General features: G+C 41.8%; 1 protein-coding gene across 9 annotated transcripts in view; it reads left to right on the top strand.

Moving 5' to 3' along the window:
- ATF7IP (activating transcription factor 7 interacting protein) overlaps window positions 1-15,974 on the top strand; it is a 173,975-nt gene that overhangs the window by 74,475 nt on the left and 83,526 nt on the right. For all 9 annotated transcript variants that reach the window (XM_077831232.1, XM_077831223.1, XM_077831259.1 and 6 more), the window contains one exon: window positions 250-1,322. In XM_077831232.1, the coding sequence (XP_077687358.1) occupies window positions 257-1,322 (1,066 nt within the window). In that variant the 5' untranslated portion in view covers window positions 250-256. The remainder of the gene's footprint in view (window positions 1-249; window positions 1,323-15,974) is intronic.

The following is a 15,974-nucleotide window of genomic DNA, read 5'->3' as shown; positions in this document are numbered from 1 at the left end:
GGAAAATACGAATGAGAAATGACATTAAAGTTATATAATGCTGTGTTGCTTTCATGAATGTGATGAAATCGATTTGCTTTAAAATGTTCTAAATGCAACTTTTTACACTTACTTTCTTGGAGTACCTGCATTAACTACTTACAATACTGTATAGCACACATGTATTGGGAGGGGCTAGTTAGCAGTTTCACTAAACAATGTTTTATTTTAATTCCTTGCTATCCTTTTATTTTATTTTTATATTTTAAGGGTCAAGATGGACAGCACAGAAGAACCTCAGAAAAAAGTCTTTAAGGCCCGAAAAACAATGAGAGTAAGCGATCGGCAACAACTTGAGGCTGTCTATAAGGTCAAAGAGGAGCTGTTGAAGACCACTGAAATTAAACTGTTAAATGGCAAACATGAAAATGGAGATTCTGATCTAAATTCCCCTTTAAGCAACACAGACTGCATGGAGGACAAAAAGGAGTTTAATGGTTTAGTGGATATATGTCTTGACCCTGAAGAAGGGAGAACTGAAAGTGAGGAAATCTCTGATGTCAAAAGTCCTGCTGTCAGGGCAGAGAACAAAGATGGTGACCTAGATTGCAAACCTGAAACATTGTCTCCAGAGAATGTTATCTCTGAACAAGAGCAGGAGGATCTTATCATTGCTTCAGTCTCTGAGGGTGGAAATCAGGTACTTGATAACAAAAAAGATGGTGACCTTCACGAAGAACACAGAATAAAACATAGTTTGGACCAAAGAGAGACAGAGAGCCCATCTGAAGGTGAAAGCAAAGTAAGCTGTGATGTTAATGACTCTTCAGAAGAGAAAACAGAAACAAATGAATTAGCTGTTAGTTCTGATCTACCTGTTGAAGAAGAAAAAAGTGCTGAAGAAGAGGTTGTTGATGAAGATACTGTTGGAGAAGAGGCTATATCTAGCAGTATGGAAACTGACCAGGAACCAAAGGATGAAGGAGACCAATCTGCATATCTTCCAGAAACCACCATTGAAAAGTCAGTAGAAGAACCAAGTGAGAACATCTTGGAAAACACAGACTCTATGGAGACGGATGAAATAATTCCAATTTTGGAAAAGCTGGCCCCAGCTGAAGATGAACTATGTTGTTTTTCTAAAACTTCCCTGCTTCCAGTGGATGACACAAGCCCAGATTTGGAGGATAAAATGGAGAACTCTTTGGGTTCACCATCCAAACACGAAATCAGTGAAAGTTTGCCTAAAGAAGCTTTCTTAGTACTCTCTGATGAAGAGGAGCCGTGTGGTGAGAAAGAGGAGGATGCTGAAGTGGTACTACCAAACAAGACAAGTCCTCCAGGTTAGACACTGTTTTTGTTGTAGTTGTGGTCCAAATATGAGATTTTCATTCACCTATTTGATAAATTAGATTGATGTCTTGGTATACTGATTAATGACATGGACAGAATTTCAGCTTTCAGTTGTATATTTTGGGAGATTTTTCAGTTTATTCCATATTTGTAAGAACTTATTTGAATTAAGTCTTTTAAGAGAGCATCAAATTCAGAACAATTTTTGTTGTGATAATTCATGGGTAAGGCCATTGTTAATAAAGTAATGAGCTTTGCACAAGAAAAATGATGAATTTTGCCAATTTTGAGTTTCTTCTTAAAATATGAATAGCTGATTTAAGCAGAGCAATTAATTGAGCAGCCATCAGAAGAACAAGTTGAAAGTACTAATAAATGTATTGACTAGGTTCAAGCTCTGCTTAGGTACAGTGGAAAGGTTTGGGTGAAATGTCAGGCAGCCTTGCATGGCCCTGGCAGAAGTTAAAGGTGCAAGGGTCATGCTTTAATTAATACCATTGATGTAAGGCCTGGCTTCAGTGCTCCCCTTTCTTGCAACGTGCACGATATACCCCTTCCCTCCCATTACAGTGGGGAGGAGATCCAGAAGGAGGCAGTGGAGCTGACACAGTCACCTCCACCTGCTGTATCCCAGTTAGGGATTCTCCAGAGACAATTTGATTGCCTCAGGTTTATTTTATCATGCTTAATTTATCGTACAAATATTGAAATACAGCAGAAATAATTTTTTTAAAATATATGCATCGTTCTACTGCTGCTCCTCCACTTGCATGCCCAAAATGGAGGACAAAGGTATAAACTGAAAAACTGAGATTACCCCAGCACAGGTAATTGAAAAATTTAACAGCACTCCAAAACCGGAATGATCTCTCTCAAAAATGATGGTGGGTTGAGATTTAAACCTTTAGTTACAGTGCTTAAGATGAAGTTTTGTTGCTGTTTAAAAAAAAAAACAAACAAAAAAAACACTCCAGAGATGCATAATTAAAGATGGATCTAAGTTGGAGAAAAATATACGTAATGTATGGGATTGATAGAACCAGGTTTTTGGGAATATGGTTTGCAGCTCTGCCTTTCTTGTTAAAGTGGATGTTACAAATATTAGAGACAATGCAGTGACTGAGAACCCCAAAAATATGGGAACTAGAAAATCCTGGCTAATGAAAATAATTAGAGAGGCAGTGAACCAAAGTTATTTCTACTTGAGATCAATGGGGCGTTGCCAGAAATGACTTCAGTGAGTAAGGAACCATATACCACTTTTAGAAGATGATAGTCTAGAGACTCTACCAGGCTAGTCATAATTTACTATTTCTATAGTACCTAAAACAGTATGAGATATTCCAGAGATGTAGGAAAACAGGTGGTTGTCTCAAATAAGTTGCAGTCTAAATGGAAAACTTACTGATCAGAGCTGGAAGGCAACAAAAAAACTATTATATTAATGTCAAATAAAAGAACAAAAGAGCACACATTTAAGGGAATTAAGGGCCAAAAATGTAAGCCATTTAAGTAAATATCTTTACAAAGACTGTAGTTAACAATTGGAGTAAACTACCCTGTGTGGAGATAATCTGATTACAAATAAAAATTTTTTTGATAAAAGCATAACATTACTACTATTGTCCTAGAGCAGTGAATAGCACAACATTTAACAAAGCATAGGCATGAAGGACGATGCAAGGGGATGTGGAAGGTGTTAACAGCTTACTAATCTTACAATATGCAACATATGGCAGCATTGAAGGGGAGCTCAGTTTTCTGGAGTTTGGGAAACACTGAAATAATTAGAATAAAGAGTGTTAAAAAATATGTTGGATATTTGAAGGAAAGAAGAAAATAACTAAACATGCTAAGGCAACAGGCAGTATTGGCATGTTGTTAATATCCTGGTCTTTTCCTCTTCTAGAATGCATATACTCCTATTTTACTTATTCTTCTCAGGTCTCATGTATCTTGAGAATGCTTGTGGTCTATAGTATTTTATGGATTAGCACATTTTGTGCTGTCTAGAAGACTCTGGAAAAGCTGTTCAAAGCAGTGTTCACAGAAAGGAAGGGATACGTGTTATCATATAATATTTAAACATTAGTTAGTTTCATTCTTCTAAAATAATGGAGGATTTAGCTCTCATTGACCATCTATCTTGAGAAATAGCTAACTTTCTAAAGTTTCCACTTTGCCAGTATGCATCAATGCATCAAGATGTTTAAAACTGTGAGCTGCCCAAGGCAGAGACTTGCCATTTTTATCTGTCTATAAGCTGCCATGTGCACCTGTGGTGTTATATAAATAATTCATGGAAAACTTCAGTGTCAACATACATGTGCCAAGGCTCTATTATGGGTTAGCCATTAATTGTCACTCATGTGAAGCTCTGAATAGTGCTTCATGGCGTGATTTACATCACACTTATTCTATGCAGCTATTTCTTTTGTACAATTGAGTTGACTTGTCTTTATCATTGAGGGAGGATTTAACTGATGTTGGGCCTAATACATTCCAACAGGAATTTTTAAGTGTTGAGTATGCTAAGATCGTGTTGACTACGTGGATAAACTCTCTAATTATTTTGTTGATGTTGCAGACTCATGGTCTCTCTACCATGCACTGTGCTTATGCTGCATGGAATTATACCATGTAGAGGCATACACAAATAACTGGTTTCCCCTATGAACTATATAAGAACCACCATGTTTAAGGACAAACTTAAAAAGACATCAGAAATCTCAGTGAAATGGTCAGGTTCCCACTAAATCTTTAAGACATCTGAAGAGGGGTAAGTGGGGTGTCCTTTCCGATGATATAACTTTCCCTGGCAGTTTAAACTGCCTTTGCAGTCCCTTTTGAATTTGAAAGGAAAAGTTTTTGAATGGCAGTTCCCTCCTCCTTCTTGCCTACCCAGTATGGAGGAAATTCACCCAACCCTAGACTAAAAAGTAATGGGGGCTTATCTGCATTACTGTCTAGTTTGTGGTGAGAGGGGGTACTGACATAAGGAAAGAGAAGGAGGTCATTTGGCTCACGTTCACTTGGAGATGCTTTTTGGGAGTGGAATATCTCACTAATTCAGTGCAAGTTCTGGACAAAGAAGGAATCATTTTGGATGGGGAAAGCTGGGAATCCCAGATCCCCTCTCATATACACTATAAACATACTGCTGCGTCCACAGGTAAAGCAGGAGGTGAATCCTTAAAAACTATCCAGCTTCATTCCCTGCTCATGTTGTGGTCCCTAATATATAGAATTGCAGAAGCAAGTTCACGTATGTAAGACTAGGCTCATGCAGCAACTCGTCAACCCAAGATTCTTTCCGCACGCTCTCATAAGCCTCTATTTGTTCATGCTGCTAAAGGCTTACAATGTATGATTTTCCTGTGACTGTGGGAATGGAATCTCAACCCCAGGAGAAAAGGGGCAATAGTGGGACAGAGAAGAGTTGGGTTAAGAAAAAAAAAGTTAAAACAAAAAAAGACAAGAAAGAAAAAGAGAGGAACGGGGCAGCGGGTTGGGGAAGAGAACCCAGCAATTGTCAGGCATGGCATAAAAGGAACTTGGGGCGGGGGGGGAGGGGAGAAGAGATGTCCATTTGTCAACCTTTCCTGAAGGTTGGGGGGAGGGATAGCTCAGTGGTTTGAGCATTGGCCTGCTAAACCCAGGGTTGTGAGTTCAGTCCTTGAGGGGGGCCATTTAGGGATCTGGGGCAAAAATTGGGGATTGGTCCTGCTTTGAGCAGGGGGTTGGACTAGATGACCTCCTGACGTCCCTTCCAACCCTGGTATTCTGTGATTCTGAGGGGGAGGCTTTCAACAAAGAGTTGAACTCCTTTTAACCTTCAGATAGCAATCTATTAACAAAGAAAACTTTTGGTACCTAGCTCCCAGAGTGATTTTGATTTTCCCCAAAATTGAGAAAACCTCAAAGGTTTTGTGACATGAAACTCAAAACGCTTAGTGAATGTCACTTCTTTTATAAGCATATTTATTCCTCAGACATAAAAGGCACAGTTGTCAAATTGAATGCTTGCAACTTTGTAAATAAAACATAATGCACTAATCAAGTCTGCAGATTAATTAGTTAATTACTACTGGCATTGGTGCAACTAGAATTCATTTCTTACTGATATGCTGCACTCACGGGAGGGACACAAAGGGGGAGCACCAGCTAAAGATGGGGGGCACGTGACTCCTCACGTGACTTCTTCCTAGCCCAGGGCCATGCACTCTCCCCGTCCCTCCCTATGATCCATCCCACGTTACCTGTGGGGTGCTCTGACCTCGCGCTGCGCCAGAGACTTCTGAACCACAGGGCTCTCTGGAACTGCAGCAGTGAAAGGAACAGAACGTGGGGCCACTGGGTGTAGCTGTACCGCCCCCAGCCCTGTCCTCCGGCGGGGCTGCTGTTCAGACCCCAGTCAGGACTTGAGACGCAGCTGCATGGAAGAGCTGGGGGCGGGGATGGGGCAGTACAGCCGCGCTGGAGGAGCTGCTGGTGTAGGGCCACTGTTCTGCTTCTCCTGTATCTTTCCGGTATAGAGTACCGGCTATAAATATCTTACCGGTACAGCGGACCGGATCGCCATACTTGCACTATTGACTACAGTATTGGTCTTTTGTAGCTTCACTTAAATACAGATACACTTTCACCAAATTATTTTGATTTTCAGTACATGGCCTACTATCAAATCTTAACCAAACCAATCCAAATGTGCTAACATGTCCAGTCAGTACTTTGCTGGATGGATAGGAGCACTTGTCTCTTAAGGTACCACTATAGTCCAATAAAAAAAATTGTGGCATTCAATGTCAGAGCCCTGGTCAGATGACTCAGTCGCAGGGGATTCAGGCTTCAGGGCTAAAAATTGCAGTGTAGATATTCGGGCTCAAACTGGAGCCATGGCTTTGAGTCCCACTCCTCACAGGGTTTCAAAGCCTGAGCTCAGCCTGATCACAAACATCTACACTGTCATTTTTAGCCCTGCAGCCTGAGTCCCACGAGCCTGAGTCAGCTGACCTGGGCCAGCTGCGGCCATACCGTGAGTCTTTTGTTCTAATGTATACATACCCTTAAATTTACAGAATTCCAAAGTCACTGTACTGTCTTCAGTGATTTAACTATCATAATTTATCACCATTTTGATGCAATGAACTGTGAAACAGCCTCTTTCAGAAACATAGATTTGGAGTGGAATGCTGCATCTTCAATTTTAAATGATTGGAAATGAAGGAGGACTCTCAGGCTATATCTACACTACCACTTACGTTGGTATAACTTATGTTGCTCAAGGGTGTGAATAAGCCACCTTCCTGAGCAACATAAGTTACACTGATACAGCGCTATGAACATACCTACTGCCACCCTGCTGCCAATTAAGCCAACGGGAGAGGTCTTCTGTAGGCTTAGAGTGTCTACAGTAGAGAGCTTACAGTGGTGCCGTAGCCTCAAAATTATGTCCTATCAGCCACATTTCGGCCTCTTTTCTGTTCTGGGGGCTACATACGACTTTTCTATTTGTGATCACTCATATTGACTAAATCATGGAAAGGTTCTGTGGTTTCTCTGGATATTTCTGGACTTTGCCTTGTATGGTTCTAGTTCTTTGTGATTAATTACATCAAGCTGGAGTTCCACTGAGACCACAACAATGTTCTGTAATCTTTCCAGGCCTTCAAAAACCATCTTAGTTGCTGTTTTAAACTTAATATGGATTACCTTTAAATCAAAGATCCAGGGTCCCACTGCAAATTGCAGACTGTTTCTGATGATTGGATGTAAATATAGAAATAAATTTTTCCTGAGAATGGTGGGATACTGGGACCTCAGTCCTTTTATTTATTTTATTTATTTTTCAGTCAGTCAATCAATCAAGCAGCTGATTATGATTACAGAAGAATAATTTAGCTTCCACAATATGATTTAAAACTGTTTTAAGTATGACTTCTGTTTCAGTGAGCTTTAAATAGTGTGCTGAACACCCATTAACCAGAAGTTTAGAAAGATATCTAATCTTTTCCATTTTATTTCTGTTTTCTGTGCAATTGCCAGAGACCACCATATAATACTTTTCTCTGTATTCTTGGGTGGCATCTTCATCTATTTGGACACATCATTTTGCAGCTTTTTTTTTCTTTTCAGATAAAAAAACAGTAGTAAAAAGTAAAAACACTCCATTTGCTGAAAGGGTGCTGTAGCCATTATTGGGTCATTTCTCATGCTTGACCAGCAATCTTGCATCAGGGTCAGTGTTTCTTTAATTTTTCCTCTCTACTCACTTGCCACATATCTAGTAGTCAACCCGTGAGTTTGAATATGTCTGAGAAGTATATTCAGAATGAAGTGCTTCAACCACTTTATTGCTTTTTTGCACTGTATTGAAGGTGGTGGTGATGTAAAAGTATGCTGCAATTCACTTACCAAGTTAAGACTTCACCTTTTCAGCTGATTTTTATGGCACAATCAGAGCATGCCATGGGTGTTGAAGATGAACAGAGGCTGCTCCTGAATGACGCTGGAGTTGAAGAGCTGCCGAAAGCACAGGAACAAGGATTTAAACTATCATTGGTGGCTGTTTCAATTATGATACTGACACAGAACATGTATGACTTGCAGGATCATCAAACTCAGTATTTTGCTCTTTGATTTCTGTGGGAAGAGTTCTGTTCATTGGTTCATTTGGTCTTAAAAATCTGAAGAAACATATTTTCTCTACAATTTGAGATGGGAATAAATGCTTTCTGTTTTTCTGAATAGCAATTCTTTAAACGGTTTACGTTTCATTTTTTGACAAATTATCTATTTTTTGTACCCTTGGTCCATTTAGTAGTCTGTTTGCTACCACTTCTTTCTACATAAATTCATACATTGATGTTAATCACTGAACACGAATTACCCATTTGCAGTATTGATCAGCAGCTTTCACATACGCTACAGTTAGAAAGAAAACAACCACTTAGTGAATTAAATACTGTAAAAACCATAGCCTGAAAATTGTGTTATCAGAAGCTCTGTCCACCTTCTAGAAGCTTTTAGATTCTTGCAAACCATGTCTCCCTAGCAGATTATAGCTCTACCCACTTTCCTCTTTTTCTGCTTCCAGTAACCATTGACTCCTCTCTTTAGATGTCAATGACTCTGTCCATTCCCTGTTCCTTTAGGCTTCTAGATCCTGCAAACACTTTTATACATGCTTAACTTTTGCTAAAAGTTAATCCCTTGTAGTCAATGAAACCCTTCATGCTAGTGTAAAATTACATACCTGCTTAAGTGTTTGCAGGATCAGGGCCATAGTTTTCAATATATGCCTATAATAGTTTTGTAAAATTCAAGTACCAATACTGGTAGTGGCATTAAAAAAACTCCTCATTTTACATTTTAGTTCATTGTACATTGTATCTAAAGTTTCAGTACCACAAATTTTCAAACCTGTTTTTCGAAACAGGCTATGATTCTCTCCTTGGATGTACAAACACTGTATCAAGTAGGAGTGAATATTCATTCTCCTGTACCTGGAATTTTCTCAGGACTTCTTCGAGACCGTGTATGGCCTGAAAGCCTTTGCCCTGAAGCCATTTGAAATCACAGGTTGGGTGTCCTGTGGATCCGACATCTGGGATGTTAGGTTTTTCCATGTGATGGTAGGAAAGTGTGAGGTGTAGGGCCTTGCCCCACTTCCTCCTCTTCCTGATCCTAAAATCTTCTCTTTATGTTCTCTCCCACCGTCCATCTCCACGCTTGATCCATTTTTATTGAACTACTTGGATCAGTACTTAGAGCTCTCCGATAAATTCCTCTGTTAAGTGTCCCTTGCGTCACTTTGTAAATTGAGTTCAAGTATAGTCTCTATGGGTGTTCCACCTCAGGATACATGCCCGCCTGTGCACTCTTGATCAGAGATTTTAGTTAGGAGTGTCCATGGATCCATGCCTGCACACAGTACACCCTCATGGTCTGATATGAGGCTTTGTAGGGAGGGGCAGACCTGCCACGCCACTCCAGTACCTTCTCAACCACGTTTGACTTGAGATGGAATGTTGTGGTGTCTGCTGTTCACCTTACAGCTACTGCCTTATCCTTTATAGCCTTTATATTTTTCTTTATTTTTTCTCAGTATTCTGTTTAATTTTTGTGTTTGTTTAAGTACAGATTTGTGCTTTTGGGGCAGTATCTACACAACTCTACTGCCTCCCCTCCCTCCACACACTTTTTTTTTTTCCTGGCCAGGTCATTCTTCACCCTTCTCCTTTTTGTTTGTTTGTGGACTCCCTGCTTGGGTTATGCCAAAGACCCTGGTTTTCAAACTTTGTCAGACCTTCCACAGGCCTTTCCCCCTTAGTGACGGACATCTCAACTGCCTCTAAGAGTATTTATGTCCCATCAAAGTGCCTGGTCTGCTCTGGGTTTAGGGGTGGCTCTTGGAAGTTGAAAGAAGATAGATTGAAGCACCTCCTGATGGAGCATTGTTGAAACTTGCAGGGTCCCCTTCCCCCCTGTACATTGGCCTCTACTGTTCAGACTACTCCAGTGACTTCATCCTCAGTAAGCAGAGAGCATGGGGAGCTTTGGAAATGAAGCATTCCTAGAGGAAGAAAATCCATTCCCCATAAAGAGAATTCAAAAGAAGGGGAAAGTCATCTCTGAGGCCAAGGAGACCTCACATCCAGGTATGGGTACTGCTGAGGCTTCTGTGGGCCCCAGTACCTAGATGCTGGCACCCACCAAAAAGTCTTCTGGTACATTCCACACTGAGAAGTCTTCTAGCAAACCACACCAAACAGCACCATCAGATATCTCCACTCAGGACTCTTCTAGGAGCACAGACTGTTCTCAAAAGCCTTCAGTGTATGCTCCTGTACCATCCTCTGCACTGTCTCTGGTACCATTTGAGGTCCTGGTGGAGCACTATCCAGCCTGTCTGGTAACAGCCAAGTTCTTCTTCCAGGAAGATCTTCTAGTTGCTGAAGAACCTGGATCTTCCCTCTAAAAGGGGTACTGAAGAGGGATCCCTCATTGATCTCAGTTTTTCAGTCATTGCTAGTGTACCCCAATACAAAGATTTGGCCACCAGAATCAACATGATTGCTAGCCCCTCAATCTCTTATACTGTTCTGGCTCTCAACACCAATGCCAGGGGCTCCTCCGCTGGACACGGGTAGATACCTCTTTTGATTCAGAGATTTCTATGCAGGACTCTATTTCTTTCCCATTTCAATCTTCCTCTCTGGATGTATTTCCCATAGAGAAGACCCCCAGGAACCAGCAGTTCATGTCAGCCTCAGCAGGAACAACTTTGGGCTCCTGCTGTTTTTCACTGTGCAACACTACAGTGGGCTCTCTGGAACCCATGGGCTCCTTATGGTGACCTTCTGCAAAAGGCCCCATCCAGACCAACAGTCACTGGTACAGCAGGACACCCGTTGTCGTCGTGTCATCCCCCGCCCCTCGAAGAAGACCTCTAAAGGAGAAGGAGCTAATGGTAGAGGAGGAGACAATACTGGCGAACAGGTTGTCCTCCCCCTGATTCTGCCCTACCACCATCTTATGTAGATGATATCTGGGCCTTTCCAGACCTGGGTAAAAGAATAGCAGAGTCACTTCAGGTACCCTTGGAGGAAATCCAGAAGAGACAACACTGCATTCTGTCCCCTGTGGTTGCCTTACCCATTAATGAGCATTATAGTCACCAGCCCACACTGTCTGGCAGATATCTGTGACCATCTCACCCACTTGCAAGTGGGTCGACCAAAAATATTGCCAAGGGTCTGGAGTACTTTTTTCTTCTGTCCCACCTCCAATTTCTTGTAGTGGATGCTGTCAATGAGAGAACAGACAAGCTTCTGGACCTTTTAGGCCATAACAGCTACTCATCAGCTGCTCTCCAACTTAGGATTGTGAACTGTCAGGCCCTGATGTCAAAATGTGATTTCACAATATATGGTAAATTTTCAAGTTTTATTGATAATTTGCCCTAACACCAAAGAAAACTGTTTAAAGTCCTCATCTCAGAAAGCCAGATGATTGCAAAAACTTCCATACGAGCTTTCCTTGGCGCTGCTGGCACAGCCTTGTGTTCAATGGCTACCACCACTGTCATGCATCCAGGCTCCTGGCTGCAAGCTTACAGCTTTCCCAGGGTAGTACAGAAAAGTGTGGAGGAACCTTCTCTTTGAAATGCCTAAAGTCTTCAGTCATGGCAGCAGTGGCTCTCTCCAATCTCAAAGATTCTGTGGCTACTCTGCAATCCCTCAGGATCTAAACTTGATGCTCTCAACTAGTACAGTGCCAGACCTACACCAGACCTGCAGTTCCCTGCAGAAAGAGGTCCAGATTTCAAAAAAGGGGCCCTCTTTAATGGTGAACTCCCAGTCAGTGACCTTCTCCAAGTGGCTATTTTGACTAGTTGGTCAAGGGTCAAAATCCATTCCCTACTCTAGTTCTCTCACTGCACAAAACCACCCTTCCTCCACCATTTGGGAACAATCTCCTATTTTTATCTTTCTGGGAGCTCATCACATCAGAGAGTGGGACTACAGGTGGATTTCAGTGGAATGTTCCATCCAATTCAACCCATCCCTCCTTCCCATCCTCCATCCCCGTCCCTCTTCAGAGGCACTTCTCATGAGGGACTCCTAAGGCAGGAGGTTCAATCTCTCCTACTTCTTGGAGTGATTGATTCAGCTCTCCCCAGATTCATTGATAGAGGGTTCTATTCTAGGTAATTCTTGGTTCCCAAGAAAAAAAGCTGATGGAGACCAGTCCTAGACTGCAGGACTCTGAACATATTTATCATTTTGCAGCACTTCAGAGTTGTAATTCTAACAATAATAATTCTGGAAACTAGTTCACCACTCTTGACCTCCAGGATGTACACCCATCGCCTACAGTTTGTCATTGGGCAAGGATTGTTACCAATACAGTGTTCTCCCATTTGGCTTTTCAATCACCCCAAGAGCCTTTACAAAGATCCACTGTGGTCAGCCTCATCTACTGACTTCAGCTGATACCACAATCTTGCCTGCAGCTATTCGGCCACATGTTAGCCTGTACATTTGTGACACCCTATAAGAGACTGCACTTCCAGCTCCTTCAGGCCTGGCTCAAGACTGGCCCAGCAGGCACAGTCTTTCCAAGTAGGCACCTTACCACCAGTAGTTCTCAGCTCCCTTCAGTCACGGAAGGATCATTACAGAGATTGTGTGGGAATCCCCTTTTCATGTCCACCCCATCAAGGGTCATCACTATACCTTACAACTGGAATAAGGTGTCCATCTTCAGGACTTCACAGCACAGGGGAAATGGAGTCACCAGGAAGTATTCCTCGCCACATTAGTAATCTTAGACTCCGGGCAATTCTCTATGCTTGCCATCATTTCCTACTTAACACCAGGAGCCACTGTATCAGAGTATGCCACTCTGTTGTCCAGCAGAGTTGTACTTCAGGGCATTGTGGTTGAGAAGGAACTGGAGTGGCGGCAGGGCTGCTTCTCCCTATATACCTTCATGCCGGAGCATGAGGATATGTAGGGGGCAAGCATGGACCTACAGAGGCTGCTAACTAATATCTCTGGTCAAGAGTGCATGGGTTCACACACATCCTAATGTGGAGCACCCATAGGGACAAATGCCTTGAAGAATTCAAGTTACTGTGCAGGTAAGTAACCACTGTTTGTGGCCCTTTTCAGTAATACACATACCTAGGACTTTATAACAATCCGTTGTTCTTCAAAACTGAGTGCCCAGTTCCATCATGAGAAGTCAATTAGTCTCCCTTCCTTCTGCCCTTTATCCCTCCGACCCAAAGAAAAGGGGTGGTGGTCCTTTTAGGACCACAAAATTCTGATTCCACCAACTCAGGATGCTAGACTGTTTTGAATCCTTCTTTGTGCTCTAGTAAGGCCCAAAAAGAGGCAAAAGGCCTCTAGATCTGACTTGACTTAAAATGGATTTGACTTTGTATGAAAAGTTTATGAATGCTGAGGGATTCTCTTGTCCCATAGGGGTCAAAATCTTTTAAACTAAGATGATGTTAAACTTTTGGGTGGGGCGGGAGTCTGCCTCTGCCAAATAGATTTGTCAGGTAGCATTCTGACCCTTTGTTCACAGTTGTACACATCGCTAGGGTACAGCCATGGGTACTTGCTTGGTCTCAGCGTTGGTGCATTTTTGAGTGTTACTGTCTGAAGCCATAGATCCTAGTTCTTTTCCGTACTGTGTGGATACTAGGTATTGACAGACAAAGCCCATTGATCATATTGGTGGATTATCCAAAGAAAAAACACATTTTTTCTTCCTGTAAACTGAATTTTTAAAACTTTTTGTTCATTTTTGGTTGCATTTCTTTGCAGGCGTTGGATATGGTGGAATTTGGACTAGTATGATGAGCCATATCTGCTGCCGGAGGGGTTAGACTTAAAATCTTTTAGAAAATGTAAAAAGAAAGACAAGGTGCTTATGGATGCATCTGGAAGTGTTTCACACAAATAGTAATACCACCTAACTCTCATAGTGCTTTTCATCAGTAAATCTGAAAGGAAGCTGTAGCTGAAAAGGAGGTACAAAAATTCTTTCTCTTTTCTCTCTGCCTCCTGCAATTAACATTTTCAGATCATAGGTGAGATCGTCAAGTGCTATGGCTCCAGTGCAATCAATGGGCAGATGAGGACAAGCTCTAGGTCCTTCTAATCAGGAGAAGCTGATGCTATCTTCCAGCTGCTTCATCCAAGAAATACACTTCTGGAAGAACAAAATGGGTTCAAGCTCTACCTAAATGAAATGGAGGTGATACTAATAGGAAAGTGGAACTAACTGGCAGAAACCCTGGAAGCACTTTACTGAGAGCATCTGCCCCTCCATTTGTCAGGATGATATCTTCAAGTCCTACTGAACATACTGCTTGCTCCTAGACACGCACATAGTGGTAGTGGCCAGAAATACGTTGCAACCCTTCCTCTCCAATACGGTCCTAGCCATGGTCATGTCTAGGGCGGACTTCTACAGTGCTCTCTAAGGAAGAAAGTGTCACACAGACACACAGACTTCCAACTAGCACAACACACACAACCTGTCACCTAGGACAAGCAAGTCAATGAGAGCATATCACACCAATGGGCTACTGGCTCCCCGTCTGGATCACTTTCAAGAGCCTGACCTTCAAAACATGCAGGGTATTAGGAGCAGCTAATTTCTGCTATCCTACAAGAGCACATTTATCACTAGGGTCAATACAATTTACAGTTCCTAGTGCAGAATAAAAGGGGCATTCTCATTGGTTGGTCCCTAGTTATGGAATTCCCTATTCTTGGAGATCAAGCTGAGCTGGAATGTTGACATGTTTTAGTGAACAAACCAAGCTGTGTTTTTACTCAAGCCTTCCTTCACTAAAGAAGGGTTCTAAATCATCCAGCGACATTTCCTTCATAATATATCATTCAAAAAATTTCAGAAATTTAATATGTTCTAAGGAGGGGCACAGAGTATTGTGCTAATCAGACTGTAATAATGCTGGATTCATTGTATTATAGTGCCTAGATATAGTGATTGGCACATTAAAATTTCTTTAGAGATGCATGTTCAGTTCTTGCTCCTGGGCTTTCTCTCTCGTCTCTCTGGCCACAATATTTGTAAAATATATGTATTGACTTTTTACATCAAATATGGAGACTCCTATTCAGGCAGTTATTTTAAACAAGCGCCCAGGTAGTGTAGTGTATATTGATCTAAATTCTGTGGCAAGGCTCTCCAGTTTACTAGTAAGAGCTGCACTGAATGCTAGTATAATGTTAATATATTCAATCATAACATAAGAATGGCCATACTGGGTCAGACCAAAGGTCCAATTTAGCCCAGTATCCTGTCTTCTGAAAGTGGCAATGCCAGGTGCCCCAGAGGGAATGAAGAGAACAGGTAATCCTCAAGTGGTCCATTCCCTGTAGCCCATTCCCAGCTTCTGTCAAACAGAAGTTAGGGACACCACCCCTGGCCATCCTGGCTAATAGCCATTGTTGGACAATTTAATAACCTGTAGTTTTATTTTAAATAATTCTAAAATATACACTACAAAGCTAAAATCAATGCTCCACTCCTGAACAGTTTTGAGCCCCGAATGGCAGCCTCCTTGCTCCATATGTATTGGATCTCTGTCATGGCCTAACCTAATCCTCCTGCTTGACCTCATTTTCTTAGGGACTTCTCAGTAATTGTGGGCATAGGAGAAAAGGAGTAAGAAGCCATGTAAGTTTCCACCTACCTTCTGGAATCCTCAAAACACAACCCTTTTTCTGCTATCTTTACCATGCTCAACCAACATTTCACCTGCTGCTCCTGAGTGTCTGTGTATTATTCACAGCGTTCCCTACAAGGGGGGAGTTCATTTGTTTGTACTTCTGCAACTACTGCTGCTCTAAAAGGACAACAAGAGGGAGATTCTTTTGGTTTAAGAACACAGGCACTGAACCTCCACAACGAGTGTCCATATAGAACTCCTTCCAGAAGTTTTTGGGTGTGTTTTTTATTTCACTTGACCAGCATAATGAGAAGAATGCAGGCATTTTTTAAGCTGAATTTAAGCAGGAATTTTTAATTTTCAACACACTGTGCCTAGTAGTCAATCTTGTTGAACAAGTGTCACTGACCCACTGCATTCACCA

This window comes from Eretmochelys imbricata, chromosome 1 (assembly GCF_965152235.1).
Source record: "Eretmochelys imbricata isolate rEreImb1 chromosome 1, rEreImb1.hap1, whole genome shotgun sequence".
NCBI lineage: Eukaryota > Metazoa > Chordata > Testudines > Cheloniidae > Eretmochelys > Eretmochelys imbricata.
The sequence above is the reverse complement of the archived record's forward strand: the minus strand, read 5'-3'. Positions and strand labels throughout refer to the sequence as shown.